The sequence below is a fragment of the Canis lupus genome, chromosome 17, assembly GCF_011100685.1.
Source record: "Canis lupus familiaris isolate Mischka breed German Shepherd chromosome 17, alternate assembly UU_Cfam_GSD_1.0, whole genome shotgun sequence".
Taxonomy (NCBI): Eukaryota; Metazoa; Chordata; class Mammalia; order Carnivora; family Canidae; genus Canis; species Canis lupus.
The window spans coordinates 54,920,263-54,942,103 of record NC_049238.1 but is presented as its reverse complement, the minus strand read 5'-3'; the positions used below and the strand labels follow the sequence as shown (position 1 = coordinate 54,942,103).

General features: G+C 42.0%; 1 protein-coding gene across 3 annotated transcripts in view; it reads right to left on the bottom strand.

The window, feature by feature from the left end:
- CD101 (CD101 molecule) overlaps positions 1 to 21,563 on the bottom strand; it is a 35,720-nt gene extending 14,157 nt beyond the window's left edge. For 2 of the 3 annotated variants that reach the window (XR_005372636.1, XM_038561879.1), the window contains exons 1-6: positions 21,017 to 21,563; positions 12,938 to 13,318; positions 11,247 to 11,663; positions 7,093 to 7,479; positions 3,094 to 3,462; positions 1,798 to 2,202 (exon numbers count right to left, since the gene is read on the bottom strand). Coding sequence is in view for 2 of the 3 variants with exons in the window: in XM_038561879.1 (XP_038417807.1) it covers positions 1,798 to 2,202; positions 3,094 to 3,462; positions 7,093 to 7,479; positions 11,247 to 11,663; positions 12,938 to 13,318; positions 21,017 to 21,059 (2,002 nt within the window). In the remaining variant the exon portion in view is untranslated. Of the gene's footprint in view, positions 1 to 1,797; positions 2,203 to 3,093; positions 3,463 to 7,092; positions 7,480 to 11,246; positions 11,664 to 12,606; positions 12,762 to 12,937; positions 13,319 to 21,016 lie in introns of those variants that run through there. The other variant, XM_038561880.1, reaches the window with a different exon arrangement.
- Positions 21,564 to 21,841: the final 278 nt, after the last annotated feature.

The following is a 21,841-nucleotide window of genomic DNA, read 5'->3' as shown; positions in this document are numbered from 1 at the left end:
TGGTGGAGGAGAGGTTAAAGAGTTCCACACAAAACATATGACTTGAACTGAAGACTGAAAGTGAGAGAGAACATAGAGTGTTTGAAGGCCTGCAAGTATAGGTCAGTGTGGATGGAGTGCAAATTCAAGATGGAAAGTAGAAGATGATGCTGGAAAGACACAAATATACCAGGTTATAAAGGATCTTGCAGATCATGCTATGAGAGTGTGGATGAGCTGGATATGCAGGCCTTGTGGTTTCTCACCTAGGCCACTGGTGATTGTGAGGATGTGGAGAACATTGTAGGTGGAGGAGCTTTGGAAGGATAAGAATGGGGATGCCTGGGTGGCTCAGCAGTTGAGCATCTGCCTTCAGCCCAGGGCGTGATCCTGGAGACCCAGGATCGAGTTCCACATCGGGCTCCCTGCATGGAGCCTGCTTCTCCCTCTACCTATGTCTCTGCTTGCCCCTCTCTCTGTGTCTCTCATAAACAAATAAATAAAATCTTTAAAAAAAAAAAAAAAAAGGAAGGATAAGAATGGTGCATTTACACCCAGACTTAGTGAGTGTAGCTCTGCCTTGGAGGCAATTCCATAGCGAGTCTGGAGATCAGAAGAGAAGCCTTTCAGGATAATGAATTTAAGAGTGGTCAGTATATAGGCTGAACCAGGAGGAGGAATAAGCCCACTTCAGGAGACTGTACAGAATTAGGAGAGAGCAAGCTGAGCCTGAAACACAAAGGAATGGATCTGTGAAGGAGGAGAATTCTGCATAAGGGAATGAGAAGGGGCAGTTAGAGTGTTAGGAAGGAAACCAATATAATCTTGTGTCCTGAGGCCAAGGAAAAGGGAAGTTTTAAGAAGAAAAGATTGGGCCACCAATTTCAAATACTACGAGAAGGACAAGGCAATGAGGGCATAAGTTAATCAACATGGACATCATTACTTTTACCAAAAGTGTCGCTCAGCAGCAGAGAGAATAATGGCTGCTACCATGGCTGAGCATCCGCTGGATGCATCAGGTACTGTCCTAGGCACATTACATATGTCACCACCTTTACAGTGCCAGTGGCAGTTTAGGGAGAAGTACCTAGAGTTGACCAGATTGAGTGACTTGCCCAAAGCTAAGCTGCTCGCTGGTGCCTGTCAGGTGGAAATGACTTCAAAGGCTCTTGAACACTGTGTCTTAAGAGAATGGAAGTGATAAAAGAAGATACATGAGCCAGCAGGACTTTGACCAGGTTGTGTCTTGGTTTTTTGGGTTTTTTTTTTTTTTCCCCTCTGCTCTTTCACCAACCGATGAGGTAAACTATATTTGACTATGATCCTGTACTCTCTTATACATTAACACATTAAACCAAGAGGATAAATGTATTTTAATGGAATTTACATTATCCATACCACTAGGGGAGTTGTTCCAAACATTTAATGACTGGTAAGGCAGTAAGGCACAGGCAGTGACCAATCCAAAAGAATGCCTCCCTCCCCACCAAAACTGGCCTGAGAAGCCCCCTGTTGTGCCAAATGGTACCTTTCAGTTGCTGGATGGTGGGACTTAGGGGACTAGGGGGAAGGGGCATGGAGCAAGTTACTAGTAGTCGGTGTGGAAGGAGGTCAGTGTTTTAATAACCAGGATGGCCCTCCCAAGCACAGTAACTTCATGTCAGCCTGGATAGTGGTTTTACATGTACACAGTATAAAACATGGTGATGGTGGGGGGAGATATTTTCTGTTTTAATTCTATAACAATTCTATAACTGACCCAAAGAGACATGGGTTTGTTTTCGAAAGCAGCTATTAATTTCAAGTGGTGTTTACCTGGTAAACTGACGGCTATCATCAGTGAGTGAGAGATAGCAGAAGCCCTTGCAGGGCTGCCTGTGCAGAGGGAATTTCTGACGTAGACTTCTACTTGACACTGATAAACTCCTGCTTCCTCCTCGGTGGCATCATGGACTAGGAGTTGGGAATGAAATGATGACTGTAGAACCTTTGTCTTCTTTTGGAACTGAGATAGGAAATCCTCCCACTCAACAGTGCCATTATGGGTGATTCGAACTAGTGGATGAAAGACTTGAGATGTCGCAGGCTGGAACTGCCACGTCACAGTGAGGAGCATCCCGAGGTTGGGGTAGTCAGCCTCCACTATGCAGGACAGGCCAAAGGTGTGGGCTAATTCCACTTGGGGTTGACGGCTCATCAGCTTAACACGTAAACTCGACTCTGGGGGCAGAAAAAAGTGGGAAAGACAATTTCCAATATGTTTATCGGGTCTAAGTTTTCCTACTCACCCCCTCTTCAACATTGAACGATGCATTGGGAACATCAGATATTTGGGGGGTATAAGTTGACTCACGGTCCAATCTGTCCTGAATTCTGTCTCTAATTTTTCTTTTAAAAAAAAAAAAAAGATTTTACTTATTTATTCATGAGAGACACAAAGAGAGGCAGAGACACAGGCAGAGGGAGAAGCAGACTCCCTGCGGGGAGCCCGATGTGAGACTTGATTCCAGGACCCTGGGATCACGCCCTGAGCCAAAGGCAGACACTCAACTGCTGAACCACCCAGGCATCCCGGCCCTCAATGTTTCAAAGGTGATCCTCTTCTAAGAGCATCCTCAGCAATGACAACAAACAGGCTCTGTTTCCCCAGCCTGCTGCTTAGGCAGCTACTACTGAGTGGGTGGGGCACTCGCCACCTCTGTGGCTGCCCCCCCCCACCCCCCAATTCTACTCATGGGCTCAGTGTCACTCTTTTGCATAGGCTCAAAGAGACTTTGCAATCTCAGGGCTGCAGCTACAGAAGCCCGGATGTAAGAGACTCAGGGGCACTGGGCACAGGTCCTCTCTAAATCTACTTCAAGTCAGAGGCTTTTGTGTTCAGCTTTGAATATCACCTACAAGTGGCACCCTACAGATGATCCTTATCAAGGTAAGTAAACTTTAGAGATTAGTTGACAGATGCAGCAGCCAGAGACTGTGCCCTGTGTCCTGGGGTGTACACGCCACAACTCGGGGTTTCATGATGACACACAATCAAATTCCACTGCATCCCACTGCAAAGGAAGGTACCAATGATATGCAAGTTTAGAATAGGATTTCTTTGACACCTACCCAGAGATTTGACAGTGACTGCCAACTTCTGAGTCCAGCTCCAATCTCTGGCCAGGTTCTGGGTGCTCTCAGACACCCTGCACTCATACACACCACTGTCTGTGATGGTGGTGGAGCTGATCTCTAGCTGGAATGTGGCCCAGTCTATTTTCTCCAGCCTTGCGTGGCCCTTGGAGGAGGGACCCAGCTGCACGGTGCCATCCTGCCGCATGCCAGCCACAAACTCTTGCTGCGTCCAGCCTTGTGGGAAGTGCCACCATTCCACGGACAAGAGACTCTCAGCTCCATCTGCCTTGCAGAGAAGGGTTAATGCCTCTCCTTCCCACACTGCTTGCAGCTTGCTCTTGGTAAATAAGACCACATTCCTTGCTGTGGATTACATTTGAGAGGAGAAAAAAAGTATTTCAAGTAAATGAACATTTTTCTAAAACACAGTGATATCTCTTTAATTAGGACTTGACTAGTTTGTGATAAATCAGATCAGGCTGTTTTACTGCTGGACCACCCCCAGAAAAGAGATTTGCTTAACACTTACCTAGTGGAAAAAGGGAAGCAGAAGGATATCAGAAGAACTTATTTACACCTAAACAATTTATAATTTGGCCTATTTTTAGTGATTTGTTAAATCAGCCTTTCATTATGAACATCTAGTTGGGACATCTGGTAATATTTTGTTAGATGAGTTAGGGTGGGTGTACAAGCCTGAGAGTAAGGAAGCAGCATTTATTTAAATTTTTAGTTTTTTGGAATTTTGTCTTTCACATTTTGAATTGATGTTCCTCTCCCTACTTATCTTTCCTTAACTAGTAAGTGCTTTGAACAGGGAGGAGTATTGGTAATTAGATTTTTGTTCAAAACTACCAATTGCGCCTGGCTGGCTCAGTCCTTAGAGCATCTTGATCTCAGAGTCATGAGTTTGAGCTCCACGTTGGTTGTAGAGTTTATTTAAAACAACAATAACAACAACATCAAATAAAATACTACCATTAAAAACAATTACTTGGTGGAAAATATTACCTATAGACAGATAGATAGTAATATATAGATATATTACTCTTTCAAATCACATATTCATATATATAAAATACATATTTATAAACATATATATATGGACAGCCCAGGTGGCAGCAGTTTAGTGCCGCCTTCAGCCTGGGGTGTGATGCTGGAGACCTGAGATTAAGTCCCACGTCGGGCTCCCTGCGTCCAGCCTGCTTCTCCCTCTGCCTGTGTCTCTGCCTCTCTCTCTCTCTCTCTCTCTCTGTGCATGTCTCTCATAAATAAATAAAATCTTTAAAAAATATGTGTGTGTGTGTGTGTGTGTGTGTGTGTGTGTGTGTATTTGGTTGATGGGAGATCCTTCTTATATCTGAACTATAATGTTAAGCTACAAAATAAAAATCTGGCTCCCAGATGGGAAATGCAAGACACATAGAAGTGCAAATATTCATTCAACAGATACTTCCTGTGTAAGCCTTTGTCCTGGGTGCTCTGTGGACACCCAGAGAGTGGGTGTAACTCACTCAGTAACTCATGCATCTTAGGTTTAAGGTCAAGGTCCTGGGTGTCAGAATTTATTTTGGGCAATACTGTTGTCCTCCATGACCCTTGATTTTCTTTCCTGAATATTATGAAGGTAATAACAGCACCCGCTTTATTGCATTGTTGGGACAACTAAAAGTAGTACATGCAAAAGGGCTTAGCTGGGCTGGAAAGGGAAAGAACCAGTAAAGGGTGGCTATTAGTACTGGTTGTAATGATAGGCACTTAGTGAAAGTGAAGTAGTTCAAAGACAAAAGAGAGAAAACAAAATCGAATTGGGATGAGAAATCTAAATAGGATCTAAATGAATTTGCAAATTGTTCTCCCCTGCTGAGGAAGGAGTCCTATCTTCTGCTTTATGTGTATATGTATATAAGTTACAAAGGCAGAATGAAGGTCAATGTCCAGAAATAAGTTTGACGTATGTATTTAATATTTTAAAATATTTAATAACACTATTAAATAATTAAATAATAATTCTTTAAATAATACTTAATATATATTTTATATATGCTATGTATATGTATATGCAAAACTGCTTCCAAATTTTGGGTATTGGAGGCAGGATTATACTTAAGTTTTTTTCTTTTCTTTTTTTTTGTTTAATATTTATTTATTTATTTATTTATTTATTTATTTATTTATGATAGTCACAGAGAGAGAGAGAGAGGCAGAGACACAGGCAGAGGGAGAAGCATGCTCCATGCACCGGGAACCCAATGTGGGATTCGATCCTGGGTCTCCAGGGTCGTGCCCTGGGCCAAAGGCAGGCGCCAAACTGCTGCGCCACCCAGGGATCCCAGTTTTTTTCAAGTTAAAAATAGACTCATAACTGAAGTTTAGAAAATAAAGAGGAAATTATTACTCATAATCTCACTACTTGAATATAAACCATTATGGTTAGTTTCAACTAACATCAATCTTTTTTTTTTAAGAAAAAAAATGAGGTTTCCTTAGTTCATTACAGTCATTACTGCCTCTTGATAAGAAGTAATACACTTATCAAGTATGTATAAGTTACACACTCACAGTGGTAGTGAGTACCCCCTTCTGTTTAAAATATTCATAAAATATGAATTTCATGATAAAACTCTGCTCATACTTTGGTTTGACTTTCAAAACTGAATGCTCACAAGAATCCTTAATAAATTTGCTAATAACTTTCTCTGTTTCTACATATTAGTCCCAGTTTGGACTCCAGCCTATGCAAAGAACTATTTTTAGGTTTGGAAGACCACACTACTGATAGGCTTACGATCTGTGCAACACAAAAAACACTTTTACATCCGTTTGGCACAAATTCCCATATGCTGAATTTAAGAAAGTTTTACAGATATGTTTCAGCAGAGATTGACATGAATGAAGCAGAGATTTAGCTCTGTGTAAATATGTAAACCCACCCACATAGTTCTTCCTGGATCCTAGAAAGTTAGACCAAATGTTTAGTGTGAAAACGAACACCAACACACTTCCTGGCTTGTGTGTCTTCATTGCTAGCAAATGAGGTGACAGAGAAGAACATGAAAGGGAAATTTATCCATCTTTGAAGATGCCTCCAATGGGCAAGTGAAACAAGGATATCTATATTTTTAGTTGGGTTTTGTTTTGTGCTTTTGGGCAATTAATCTTTCTAGACTTTGAATATAATACCTAGCCCAGAGCATCCTAATATTAGTTGTAGATTTGTTTGTTTTCTCTTCACACAAAAAGCACTGAGTGTTCAAACATATTTAAGATCATTCAACCTTCACAAACTTGAAATGAGAGCCCAGTGGCCTTCCACTTTCATGCCTACAGTTACACAGACCCATTTGGAGAGGCATATCACATTACAGCAAAATGCAGGGAATAGAGTCTGCTTGCTTTCATTTGCCTCTTCATTTCTTGTTTTGAGTCATGCTTTGATACAGAATTAAGACATACTATCATCCCCTGTATCAGGTTAAGATAATAGAGGATGGAAAAAGGCATCTGAGAGATGTTTGGGGGGCAGTGAGGCATAATGTAGGTGTCTAATCCCCAGGAAGGAGGCAAAGTGTCATTCTCACGTACTCATATCACATGGACAACAAAGAGAAGACAGAGGGTTTCATTAATACATGTGTTTCCTGCTTGAAGAAAAACCCAATGTACAAAAATGAGGACTAATCGCAAATAAGAATCTGAGATAGCAAGAAGGGATTTAAGGACAATCTAACTGTACATCATTATTTCATATTTGAGGCAGCTGAGATTTAAAGAAGTTAAGTATTGGGCCTGCGGTCACAGCCCACTTAAGGACCCAGGAATAAGACTCAGGTCTTCAGCTAGTTTGGTCGCTTTTCTCTATCCCACCTCAAAGTGATCCAGCTGACACCTGACTCTTCAGGAGAAGTCCACTGTGTCCATGGAGGCATCCTGTACTCACAAAGGAGGGAAGCTGAGAGCAGTCCGGTCATATCTTGTTCTGACTTCACGTACCTGCTGGCTTCCTCAGATGCACACGGGTATCTGGTGACTGCTTGCTCTGAAGCACCTGCCAGGAACCCATCTGAGCTCTTGCCATCTCTGCCACAGTACATCTGTAGGCGCCTTCATCCTCCGGGCCCACAGAGAAGATCTTGAGAGAGAAAGCCTTGGGGCTTAACTTTGAAACCTGGAGTTGTCCTTGAATTGCTCTCTCTTTGTAGCCTCTCTTCAGGTCCAGAACACCCCCAGCATCCATGCGGGCCACCTCTTTACCATTGAAGAACCAAACGCCCTGAAGCTGTGGGTCCCAGCCACCACCTACTACCAGGCAGACCAGTTCTAAGGATTTCCCTGCAGTAAACGTGCTCTCAGCGGAAATGTTGACTTGAAAATCTTTCACTAGGAAACAAAAGCAACACAGGTATTTAGAGAAGCCACAGCATCTGTCCTTTCAGAACCACAGAGAGATAATACAGTAAGGCCCATCAGTAAGGATGGTAAGGACAGTAGAGGGATTGAATTTCATGCGGGAGTTTAGCTCTGAGGAGTAGCTCAACCAAAGAAATACCTAGAATCAAAAATGTCCTTGATTATTCTTTAAATCATTCAGAAAGAACAGCGTATAGCTTTCTGAATGCAATCCTTTAAGCAAGATGTATACATAGAAGTCTGAAGTATAATGTATCTTTTTTTAATAAAAAATATAAAATATTTTATAATATGTTGAATTGCTATAAATTATTATTTCTTTGCTCTCTTTTCTTGGCTAAGACTATCTAGTGGAATTTTCCTAAGTGAAAGTAGATGTGATGTATAACAAGTCCTCAGCTAACATAACACTTCACAATAAAAAGCTGGAAGCTTTTCCTCTAAGATCAGGAAAAGACAAAGATGTCCTCTCTTACCACTTCTATCTGACATAGTACTGGAAGCCGTAACCAGAGCAATTAGTTAGGGGAAAAAAATAAAGGGCATTCAAGTCAGAAAAATGAAGTAAAATTATCTGCTTGCAGATGATGTGATCTTATATATAGAAATCCCGAAAGACTTCACCAAAAAACTCTTAAAACTAATGATACTAGTAAAGTTGCAGAACACAAAGTCAACATACAAAAAAAAAAAAAAAAAAAAAAAAAAAAGTCAGCTGCATTTCTATATACTAGCAACAAAATATGGGAATAAGACATTATGAAAACAATCTATACAGATGGCCAACAGACACATGAAAAGATGTTCAACACCCCTCATCTTCAGGGAAATGTAAGTCAAAACCATAATCAGATATCACCTCACACCTGTCAGAATGGCTATTCTCCAAAAGACAAGAAATAAAAAGTGTTGGAGAGGATGTGGCAACAAGGGAACACTTTTACACTGCTACTAAGAATGTAAATTGGTGCAGTCAATATTGAAAACAGTATAGAGATTTCTCAAAATAAATAAATAAATAACTAAATAAAAATAGGGTACCTGAATGGCTCAGTATGTTAAGTGGCCAACTCTTGGTTTCTGCTCAGGGTTGTGAGACAGAGTCCCATATTGGAGTCTGCTTGTCCCTTTCTCTCCCCACTCTGTTCCTCTTCCTATATGTGTGCATGCTCTCTCTCTCTCCTAAATAAATAAAATCTTTAAAAAAATTAAATATAGAACTACCATATGATCCAGCTATTCCATTTCTGGGTATTTATCCAAAGAACACAAAACACCAAGAAGATATATGCACCCCTATGCTCACTGCAGCATTATTTATAATAGTCAACATATGGAAATAATGTAAGTGCCCATCAAAGGATGAATGGAGAAAGAAAATGTGGTATATATATAGATATGTGTATATATATACACACACACACAAACACACACATAAAGGAATACTACTTGGCCATAAAAAAGAAGGAAATCTTGCCATTTGCAACAACATGGATGGGCCTCGAGGGTATTATTCTAAGTGAAATAAATCAAAGAAAGACAAATACCATATGATTTCACTTATATGTGGACTCTAAAAACCAAAACAAATGAACAAACAAAACAAAAATAAATTCATAGAGACAGAACAGACTGGTGGTTCCCAGAGGGGAAGGTGGCTAGGGAATGGGCAAAATGGGTGAAGGGGCTCAACTGTATGGTGATGGGTTGTAATTAGACTTATGGTGGTGATCACTTGTAGTGTATCAAATATCGAATTATAATGTTGCACACCTGAAACTTGTATAATGTCATAAACTAATTTTATCTCAATAAAAAAACTCATTTGCAATAATGTCCAAAAGAAGAAAATACTTAGAAATAAATTTAACCAAGGAGGTGAAAGACACTGAAAACTGTAAAATATTGATGAAAGAAATTAAAGAAGATACAAATAAATGGAAAGATATCCCATGTTCATGGGTTAGAAGAATTAATAACGTGTTGGTGAGAACGTGGAGGATGTGCACAGTTTACTATACAAACTGTGTGGTGTTTCCTCAAGAATTAAAAATAGAACTACCATATAATCCAGCAATCCCACTTCCGGGTAGATACCTAAAGGAAGTGAAATGAGGATCTCAAAGAGATATCTGCATTCCCATGTTTATTATTCATGATAGCAAAGATATGAAAACAACCTAAGGGTCCACTGGTGAATAGGTGAATGTAGAAAATGTGGTATATGCACACTGAAATATTATTCAGCTATGAGAGAAAAGAAATCCTGCCATTTCAACATCATGGATCACCCTGAAGGACATTAGGCTAAGTGAAATAAGCCAGACACAGAAAGACAAATACTGTAGGAACTCACTTATATGTGGCATCTAAGACTGCTGAACTCATAAAAGTAGAGTGTAGAATTGTGGTTGCCAGGATTAGGGGGAGGGGGGAGGGGGAGATATTGATCAGAGGGTACAGAGTTTCCATTACGCAAGGTGAGTTCTATAGATCTAACGTATAGCATGGTGACTACAGTTAATAATACTGTGTTTCATTCTTGAAATTTGCTGAGAATAGAAATCTTAACTGTTCTCGCCATACGTACAAGCACACACCCACTACACACAAAAAATAACTATGTGAAAAAAAATAACTATGTGAGATGATGGATATGTTCATTAGCTTGATTGTGGTAATCATTGCAAAATGCCTATGTATATCAAAACATTATGTGCACCTTAAATATATAGAATTTTTGTGAAATAAATAAGTAAGAATAAATGAAGACTGTTTTAAATAAAAATTGTTCTCATGATCTCAGAGTCCTGGGATCAAGCTCCAGATCAGGCTCCCTGCTCAGTGGGGAGCTCTCCCTCTGCCTGCCACTCCCCCTGCTTGTGCTCTCTGTCAAATAAATATAGGAAAGAAGAAAGAAAGAAAGAAAGAAAGAAAGAAAGAAAGAAAGAAAGAAAGAAAGAAAGAAAGAAAGAAAGAAAGAAAGAAAGAAAGAAAGAAAGAAAGAAAGAAAGAATCTTCAATGATCTACCAATGGATCACTGCTTTTAGCATGGAAATATATGGTTTTTGCAACCTCTTCCTATTGGACCATAGCCCGTGTAGAGAAACCAGGAATGGCAGCTGAGGCTTCCCACTTGCTTTAATGAAAATGCCAATGGATCATGAAAAGTAACACCATCCCAAGCAGGAAATGGGGTCAGGTGGAAGGAAATCCCGGCAGTAAGACAAAGTTCCACATTAGCAACTGGAGCTACTCCGAGGCCTGGGTGTCTGTGGTGTGGGCGCTTTGGAGAGACACACCTGCTTGGAGCAGCAGCTCTACCTCTCACCAGCATTTTTGCATGTCTGAGGCTCAGGTTCCTTGTTTTAAAAATGGGGAGTTGACCACTTGCCCTATAGAGCAAGGACTTAAAATTAGGTAATATAGATAAAGTAGATAAAGCAGATAAAGTGCTTACACAGGGCTCAGCAAGGAGGATAACAAAACATTTTCATGCATGACTTGTGGAATCTCTAACCATTCAGAAGATCTTATCCCATAGGAAACCTGCTGTGGACAGGCCTGAAACCAAATGTCCCTCTTCTTACTTATGCTTCCCAGATGCCAAAACCAAAATGTATTCAAACTTCCTAAATGTCTTTTTTAGACACAACAAAAGATTAGAAAAAACCCAAAAGATATCCCATAAACACCCACCATCAATATAGTATGAATTGCTTGAGAAGATCCTTACCTGTGGGTTGGATTCTCAGAGCTGTTTGAGCTGTCTGCTTTCTCGTGATTAAAGTCCAGGTTTCATCTGGATCCTGAATCCACTCAGTTGCCTCACAGAACAGCTGACCTTGATCTGAGGGCTGGAGCCTCCCTATGGAGAGCCTGAAGGTAGTGACTCCAAGCTTGTTGAGCAGTACATCACCAGCCGCAAACCTCTCTGTATATGAGGGCCCAGGGATCAACGTGAAATCTTTGGAGAGGGAAATAATCTTGGTAGTTTGGCTTCTTTCTCCATCCTGCATCAGGTACCAGGTGACAGAGAGGTGAGTGTGCTGAGCTGTGGCTTTGGATGCTTCACAGGTAAGTTCCAATGATTCACCCTCCTCCTTATTAAAAGTCTGGGAACTCATGGTGGCAGAGAGGGTATCTGGAATAACTGGAAACAAAGGAATGATAACTGACTGGCCCAATAACCTGTCAGATAAGCCTCCTTGGATAAGGATGGCGCCCTGACCCACCGTCCGTAAAGCACATACTTTTAGTTGCTCTTCAACCAGCCATATGCTTTCCCTACCACCAAGAGGAATGTTGGCATCTGTATACATAGTCCATGGGACTTGGCAAAACTAATGGCTCAGTGGTGTATTGACCCTGACTTTACATTTTTAGCATAGGTTGTGACCAATTTAGCTGTTCAGACACAGAGTATTTAAAAGGGAAGAGCACTGGGAGCTAGAAGACCTAGATTCTGATCCTAAATCTGTCCCTACTTGACTACAGGAATTGGAGCAAGTCACTTCACTTCCTTACACCTTAACCTGATTCTTTGTAAAATTCTGCAATAATCCCTTACAATCTGCCATTCAGAGCCAAAATGCAGCCCTCACCAAAGTTTTGACAACCATCCTACTACCATCTCATTGTGTTCTTCCTCCAAGCCCAAGTTTATGGGAAGGCAGCACTTAGATTCAATCAGTAGTATTTATTAAGCAGCTACTCAGGGCTAGCCACTGTGCTTGGGGCTGAGATAACTGTTCTCATGTTCTCCTAACTGTTCTCCTTGGGGTGAATTAGGAGTCATGCAAGTAGCCAAATACCACATCAACCGGGTGAGCGCTAATAATAGCAATGTGAATAGAGGATCAAGAGGAAACAAAGAGGGGGAATATGCACTGAGACCATCTGGACAGATTTCACAGAAGTAAAACCTAAACTGGGTGCAAGTATAGGTAGGAGTTGGCTAGACTGAGAAAGAGGTGCTAAGATATTCTAGGCAAGGGGACAAAATGCTAACTACAAAGATTATGACCCTCTCTCTCCATGTAAATATGTTGGGCATTACTAGTTTGTGGATAATCATTTCCAAGCGAGTGACTTACCACTGATCATATTACCAAGTTCACGTTCTGCCTCCAGAAGAGATGACATGGGGAGAACTCCCAGAGTTTTGTCTGATGTTGCTACGATCACCCCGTGGCTAGCTGTGGACAGGCCTAGACCACACACACCATCTAAATTCCCAGGGCAAAGGTGACTGGAAAGATGAACATTTAGAGAATGGGAGATACCGATTTGTGCCCCATCTGCAACATATCCAGAGGGCGATGAGGGCTCTCTTGCCAAAGCAAGGACACGACGGAAAGCCACGTCACACTGCAAGGTGTTGGGGTGGGGGGGACACTGGCAAGAACAGGGGGGCAGGCAGCTTACCAATTAGCCTTGTCTTGGCGCTGTAATTGCCGTAGTATCTTTCATCTGTGTTTGGCGTGTGACACTCATACTCGCCAGAATCCTTCAACTGGAGCTTTGCGATGTGCAAGAAGACCGAGTTGCCCCGGACCCTCTCCACATAGATCCCCTTGCTTCTCACCCGCTGCGCATACACTGCATAAGAGAAGGTGGCATCCACGGTGCTCACGATCTGGACTTCTTGGGTCGGGGCTTTGGGCAGGTAAACAGACCACTGGAAATGCTGCTCAGAAGGGCCCTGGTAGCCAGTTACGTTGCAGCCAATGCTGATGGGGTAGCCCTCAGCCCGGTACAGCGGTCCTCTCTGGATGGTTACCTCTCTCTGGCCAAGGCTGAGCTTAGCTTGCAAAGAGGAAAGAGAGAAAGGGGAATCAAAAGAGATTTGCGTTCCAGTCCCCAGTGTGCCCCCCTTCTGCAGCTCCCTGTATTAAGAGTTCTAGTAAATGAGATCACAGGTTATTAGCTATGATTGACTCGAATGTTCGATGTCTCCTTCAGGCTGAGGCACGGTGGGATCGCTTGATGAATTCACTGCTCTTTTAGGACTTGAACTTCTGTAATAATTCCTAGCCTCTTAGGTTAGCTTCAACAGTATTAGAGCTATTACACCTGCTAATACTTAGCGCCCGGTGTTGTCTAAGGGCACTTATTTGAAAGTCAATACTACATAAGGAAATTCACCTTTTATGTTATTTTCTAGGACAATTCAGCAAATTCCTGGGTACCTGTCAGACAGTTCTCTCAGAGATTGCGGAGAAGACAAATCTACCCACTGCCTCTGATGCTGCGCTTTCTTTGTCTTGCTAGTTGGCTGGAACTATTTGTAGCTCCTGGCCAGGTCTAAATGCAGGACTAGCTAAAATTAGCATCCAGAGAGACAGCAGCACTTCCTTTCTATACCATGGAGGGTTTTTTGTTTTGTCATTTTTCTTCAAGAGCCACCACAGCTTTATCGAAAAGCTTTGTAAAAGCCAGCCAGTCAAGTCCACCAGGATCTGGCCTCAGAGTCCCTTTCAGTTCTTCTCTGACTGAAAGTTTTCAGTTGGGATTGCTCTGGACTGTCTCCTGTTGAGACAAATCTCAAGCATCAGGCTTAAAGGAGAAAACATGATCAAATTGGCAACATTTTCTTTGAAGTGTATGTGTTCAAAATCAAGCAGCTTGCAGAAATGGAAAGGCATGTGTTTATGGATCCGGCTGATATAAGAGACTAGTTTGTGCCACAGAAAGAACAAAGAGCAAATAACAGAGATGCCAAAGAGAGTGAGCCCAATCTCTCACTAGGGGCCTGGGGCCCAGTGGAAGGGGAAGAGGACGAGAAAGACATCAGAAGAGTCCTCCCCCCACTCCCCAGCCCCGCCAGGGAGCAACTGCTGGTATTGTGGAATGAACAGAATAGAACTCATAAGAAGGTAGGGAAGAAGCAGGGTATCTGCTGACTTTTGCAAACCCACAAGAACAGCAAGTAAAGGAGAGTAGAGGGGGACAAAAAAGGGAGAAAAAGGAAAAATGATGTTACAGAGACCATAAGGTGGGGGATGGGAATTTTGGAATGGAAAAAATTCTGATAGAAGGGGGGCCTACAACATATGGGGAGAAAGGGTGAGTGGTCATCTGAGGCAACCCACTAAAACTGGCCTATTGAATGTTTAATGCAAAACTGAAAAACATCCCACCAACCACACACATTTCCAATAATAATTCAAATACGCCAACTGATTCATACATCCCAGTTAATGTGATGTAATTATATTATGCTCTTCTAATACTGAGGCACATACAGGAAAAATGTATAGGAAATGTATAGGAAAAATGTAACTTATTACTTACCAAACAATTATCCAACAGAGGCAACTGAAAACATTTTCGGCAACGCTGGTTAGACTCAGATATATATCTTAGAGAACTGTGTGCACTGTGCACCAAGCTATGTATGAAAGAATACCCACAACAGCACCGTTCATCATATCCCCCATCTTGAGACTGCTTGTATGTCCATCAGCAGAACAAACTGTGGCACATCCATAAAATGAAATATTACACAGAAATGAAAGTGGATCACAACTGTTTGTAACGTGGATGACTGTGTTGAAAGCAGTATATGGAGAATCTTTTTGACGATATGTAGAATGATTCCAGTCCTTTATAAATATTTAAATACAGGCACAACCACACTGCATTATTTAATAAATACAAACATAAAATCACTTAAAAAAGAAGAAAAGCTAGGAAGTGGTTATCATGGGAGTCAGGACAGTGATTGTGCATCAGGGGGGAGGGTTGTAATCTGGATGGGGCACACAGCACAGTGGGTGGGTGCTTCTCGGGTCCTAGCAATGTTCTATTTCTTGACCTGGATAGTGACTACATGGTTCTTACTTTTTTTACTTATTTGCTAATCTCCATGTTTATGTTTTATTACCTTTTCCTTTGTGTTATATTCCACAATAAAAATGTTTATAGAAATATGGTTTCTGAGGTACCACTAACCTATTTCTAAGGGTATGTGACCACAATGCTATTTTGGTGGCTAGGCAACACTTGTTCAACATCTTACATAACTTTAAAAGATAGGTACCACATGTGAAACATTTTATTGTGAAAACTAGCACTCCATTTTCTACTGCTTTATTTGCCAATTTGATAAATATTTATTCAACAACTTGTATTTCTGATGCTTCAGAAACTAAGACGTGAAAATGAGCTTCGGATAGTCTTTGACTTCATGATTTTAAAATTTTAGTAAGGCAGGATGATGGTCATATCTCCATGTCAGGGAGATTATAAAAGTGCTTTAAGGAATCTGAGGGAAGGAGAGATTGCACTTTTAGGGGAGGGAAACACAAAAGGTTTATGGAAGAGACAGGCAGGATGAGAAGTGGAATTTGGAGCATCAGAAAAATTATGATGATTTAAGTGGGGTGACTTCATGACATGATTATATGGCTAGGAATCAAAAGACCTGTTTAGCAATTAGGGAGTGATAAACTGGATTAGGGGAAGGGTTACATGAAGATGAATAGAAGGAGGTAAGGCTGGATAGGAATTTGGGGCCCAAACCATGAAGTCATGTTTAAAAGTTTGGACTTGACTAATTGGGCGATGGGGAATCCACTGTAAGTGTTGGAAAAGTCTTAGGAAAATTAATGTGACAGAAAACCATTGTAGCCCAGGAGAGAAATGATGACCATAATCGGAATGCAAAGAGCCACCATCGAGATAAAATCTAGAGAGTTTTTCAGGGTCTCAGATGCTTGGAAGTAGTAGAAGGGGTGGATGGAGAAAGGGAAGGCGGGAAGAAATAAAAAATGATGGCAGGTTTTGTGAGGCTGACTGAGAGAATAATGATATTGTTAACAGAAATAAGGATATTATGGGGCATCTGGGGGGCTCAATCAGGTAAGTGGCCAACTCTTGCTTTCAGTTCAGGTCATGATCTCAGAGTCGAGAGATGGAGTCTGCATTGGGCTTGGAGTCTGCTTGGGATTCTCTCCCTCTCCCTCTACCCTCCACCCTCGCACTCACTCTCTAAATAAATAAATATATAAATAAATACAATCTCATTAAAAAAAAAGAAAGAAAGAAGGGTATCAGGAAGAGACTGCTGTGTTCAAGGGTGAGGGAGAAGATACTGCATTTGCTTTTGAAAATACTAAATTTGAATACCATAAACAGGAAAGACAGCCAGCAAACACTGGGAAATAATATTTTTTAAAAAGTATATATATAGGGCAGCCCCGGTGGCGCAGTGGTTTAGTGCCGCCTACAGCCCGGGGTGTGATCCTGGAGACCCAGGATCGAGTCCCACATCGGGCTTCCTGCATGGAGCCTTCTTCTCCCTCTGCCTGTGTCTCTGCCTCTCTTCGCTCTCTCTGAATGAATAAATAAATAAATCTTTTTTTAAAAAGTATATATATATATATATATATATATATATATATATACTTTCAAGTCTAGTCAACCCTTTGAAAATCTCTATGGCCTAATCCTTTTTAAGAATTCTGTGATAGTCCCACATTTAGCAATGTCAAACTTGTAATTGGTTGAGCTGGTCTTGAACCTAAATCTGCAAATGTGAAATCCCTGGCTGTCTCCATTGTTTCTCACTGCTTCCTCTGAGCACCTTTTTATAACCACAGAGGGTTCTGGGCCATGGGTGTGGATTAGGTCAGTTCCAGTGCTGGGCAGTGTTAGGGAATACAAGGGGGAAGGCTAAAGAGAGATTATGAGAGGGTCTCTGTATTTAGGGGCTAGGATAAGGAACACCCAGAAAGAAGAGCAAGGGAGATAGGAGAGTGGCCAGGACACAGGTGCGTAGAAGCCAAAGGAGGAAAAATGTTCCACAGAAGGGCTTGTCTGTTTGCTGGACGCTGCTATGAGGGTAAGGACCCAAAGGCAGGGGGGACGGTTCTTTCAGCTTGATGAGGAGGATATCGGAGGAGATCTTTGAAAAGAGGTTTCAAAAGACCAGAAGCAGAGGATTTCAAGGATAAGAAGTGACTGTAGGAGGGGTGAACGACTCCAAGAAGTTTTGTGGAAATGGGAAACAGAATAGGGTGGCAGATGGCAAGAGGAGCTGAGAGGGGAGATGTGGATGACAACAGGATAAAGAACGGAGGAAAGTCCTAGTAGAGGCATGAGGTCAAGAACAGGATGGGGAAGGTACTGCTTCCTCAGAGAAGTAAAGCAACAGTGTGGAAGTTTCATAGGTATTTTTGGTGTGGAAAGGAATGGTTGACAGAGATCAATTCAAAAGGCTATGCATTGGGACTATATGCTGAAGCATCTTTTGTCAAGATATTCCCTATGGGATATGTTGTACCTATCTCTCCTCCTCCTAAGAAGTAAAATAATTCAGAGGACTGTTCTGTTGCTTTTCTTCCAGTGGACAGAGGGTTAGAGATCTCTGCACAGCAGCTCAAATTCTCACTGACTGATGGACACAATGCTGGGCACCTACACACCATACCAGGGCCACACTTTTCTCGGGTGGTACTGGCTTTTTTTCTTTTCTTTTTTTTTTTTCTTTAAAGATTTTATTTATTTATTCATGAGAGACACAGAGAGAGGCAGAGACATAGGCTGAGGGAGAAGCAGGCTCTGTGCAGAGAGCCCAATGCAGGACTCGATCCTAGGACCCCGGGAACACGAGCTGAACCGAAGGCAGATGCTTAACCACTGAGCCACCCAAGCATCTCAATAGTTGCCAAATTTACTGTTATATTATTTAAATGGAAGCTGTTAAGGTTGGATGATATAAAATGGCCCATAACTGACCTTTCTTGATCCACAAAAATAGCAACTTCGGATCATTCCATCTCATACAAAACCTACCTGGAGAACTACAGACATAACAAGCAACATCCTTTTCTTTACACTTACAAAATCCCTATGCCCTTGAAGGCTGAGAAAGCTTCTAACCAAAAACATTTTCTTCTACGAATACAGTCATGGTAAAATTAAAAAAAAAAAATCGGTCCCCCCTAGCACCCTCTCACATTAGTGGTTTTTACATATAGGGCAGCTAGTCAGGGTGAGGGGTGACAGATCCAGATCAGGAAGGCAAAGCTGAGTCCTAAGTCCAAGAGCTCATTTACCCATAATATTAACCTCTTCCAGCACCATGTCCTAGCAAAATTAATCAGTCTTTATGTTTATTTAAAAAAATTGGGATCCCTGGGTGGCGCAGCAGTTTGGCGCCTGCCTTTGGCCCAGGGCACAATCCTGGAGACCCGGGATCGAATCCTACGTCGGGCTTCTGGTGCATGGAGCCTGCTTCTCCCTCTGCCTGTGTCTCTGCCTCTCTCTCTCTCCCTGTGTGATTATCATAAATAAATAAAAATTTAAAAAAAATTAACAAAGTACACCTTTGCTAAACAATGTAACCCATCAATTGATCAGCATTTAAGTTCCTCCCTTATTTATAATTTCCCTCCATGTTTGTAAGGAAAGACAGCAGGCTTCCAAAGTCCTTTCAAGTCACTTCCTGATTTATGAGCTCTTCACATAAAAACTGTGGTTCTATACAAAATTAGTGCTTTAGGGTGAGTCAGAACCTAGAAGAAATAAATACATGCCTCAGTTTGGATAATTGTTTATGTGGGTTAAGGAAAAGCTTCCAGCTTTCTTTTTTTGAACCTGGTTACAACTTGCCTTCACCCAAGCCTTCTAGCCTGCTCACCAGAATTAAAAAAAAAGAGAGAGAGAGAGAGAGACTTTGCAGTGTCTGATTTATTGCACAATACACCCTGCTTTCCCCTATACACAAGCCAAACACACAGTCCAAATACACAAAACACGTGCACTTAAGAATCATATTCAAAGAAAAAAAGAAAGACAGGAAGAAAGAAAGAGGAAGAAAGAAAGAGAAAGAGAGAAAGAAAGAGAGAGACAGACAGACTCACACTCAATAGTGAACAGGACAAATAGGAATGTACCAGCCAGTGAAGATCCCACCAATCCTCCAGGCCATCAGTGCTTGCCAAGCCAGTCTGGTGGGCATCCCTCACCCAGCAACTAACCAGTCCTCCTAACTAACCCTGCAGGCCACTTCTCACCCTATCAGGCCCTAGATCGGATCCTTATCTCACATGATCTAATGTCTGCTGAGACACAAGCCCAGTTCAATTCGAGCCAATGTTGGGCTGGAGGCTGTCGCCTCTTTAGCGTTAGCCACAGCTCTGGCCACGCTGATGATAAATTCATTTAGTTCCCCTACCTTTCCAGTCACTTGAGTCCCCACACCGATTCAATTTAGTCTTGACAGAAGTTCTTTTTTTTTTTTTTTTTTAAGATTTTTTATTTATTTATTCAGAGAGAGAGAGGCAGAGACACAGGCAGAGGGAGAAACAGGCTCCATGCAGGGAGCCCGACATGGGACTCGATCTCGGGTCTCCAGGATGACACCCTGGGCTGCAGGCGGTGCTAAACCGCTGCGCCACCGGGGCTGCCCTTGACAGAAGTTCTTAACCTGAGCCACACACGGGATTAAAAGGCCCATAAATTCGAGGGGAATTTATGGCTCATAAATGTAGAGGGGAAACCCCCCCCACATCTTTATTTTTCATTAGTCTTAATGAAAATTTAGTATTTCCTTCAGTCCTGATTGTGGACAAAAAGCCATAGGTATTTTCACATCACACTATAGTTGTTGCAGATATCTTGAAATATGATTCATATCCCTTATTCCCTGGAAGTTTGGTGGTTAACAGACCACGTCTAGATCTTGTTATGGAATTTGTAAAGAAGCAAATAAATGACTACATCACTATTTAAAACTATTTTGATGATTGCATTCCAGTATGATGGATTTCCCCTATAATCCCATGCATTTTATTTTAGGCATTTAAAAAATTATTCTAAGGTGGGATCCATAGTCCTCACCAGATGCTAAGGCGTGCACAGCACCAAAACAGTACCTGCTACTTGCTCTGGAACAATTCCATTTCTAGCCCAGGCCATGTGTTCTCCTGTCTACCTCCACCCTGCTCCTGGGCCAGCTAAGACCCCTCTGGATGCCCTTTAGCAGAGTCCGGCAAATCTTCTTGGCCCTTCTCAATCCCTCAAGCTGATTCGCAATTCAGCTCCCAGGGAGATCCAGAACCTTCTGTTAGCTTAACCTAAAACTACTAAGGGCTCTCAGAACTTTCCCTTCCATCCAGCCACATCCTCAAGGCAAACACATCAGACAAAACACAAGGTCACCTCTCAGGCTGGGGAGCTGAGCCCTCACTGGTGCCAGGGATGGGTTAGCCCAGGGAGATAAGGTTGAGGCAGGGCCAGCAAAACTGGCAGATCTAGCAACACACATCTGTAAAAATCCATGGGTTCACAGACTCAACCAAGCATTGCACCACCCTAGAACTCAAGGATGCCGAGGTAAACCATGCAACTTCTATCAGAAAGTCAAAAATTATTGCCGACACCAGAGATGAGTGGCATAGTTTTTCCTGTAAATACCAAATTGTCCTGCTCTGCCACCCAACAGCCTCCTGTTGACTAGCTCCTGGGATAAGAGACAGGCAGAATGATGACACTTACTCAGAAAAAGAAAGAAAGATGCCACACGTGGGATGTGTGCCATTTGGGCCAGGACAGACCTTTCCTTGTGGTGTCACTGAAGTTGCTCAGACACTGAGCGGCAAAAGCTGTGTTCTTGCTACAAATGCAAAGAGGAAGCAGTAGTGTGGTTTTCAGTGCACTGGGAAACACAGACAGCTTGCAAAGAGAAAAACCATTTGCATCATATGGTTCTTGGCTAATCACTTGAATGTGAGTGAGAAAAGTGAGTGATCTTCATGGGTAAGTGTGTACAGACAAATAAGAAAAGATGGGCCTTGTCTAGGCTAAGTATGTATCATTAGATAATCATGAGGAAATGAAGGTAAACCAAATAAATAGAAAATCAAGCAGTAACATTCTCTTCTTAGCCCTTACCTCTCCTTCCCTCTTGGGAGAGAGAACTATGAAATGTAAGAAGGGCCCCTGGAAAACACAAAACGTGGCAGACACGAGGAGATGGTAATGGTGACTGTCTCTGGAGCCAGGCTGCCTGGGTTTGCATGCAGATCCTATTTTTAATTGCTGCGTGATCTTAGAAAAGTTATTAACCCTCATCTGTAAAATGGAGATACTAAGAGGATGCATCCCCATCAGACTGCTGTGTGAGTTGAATGAATGAATGAATGCAAAGCACTTAGAACAGTACCTGGTGGGACACCTGGGTGGCTCAGCACTTAAATATCTGCCTTCGGCTCAGGGCGTGATCCTGGAGTCCCAGGATTGAGTCCCACATTGGGCTCCCTCCATGGAGCCTGCTTCTCCCTCTGTGTCTCTGCCTCTCTCTGTCTTTCATTAATAAATAAA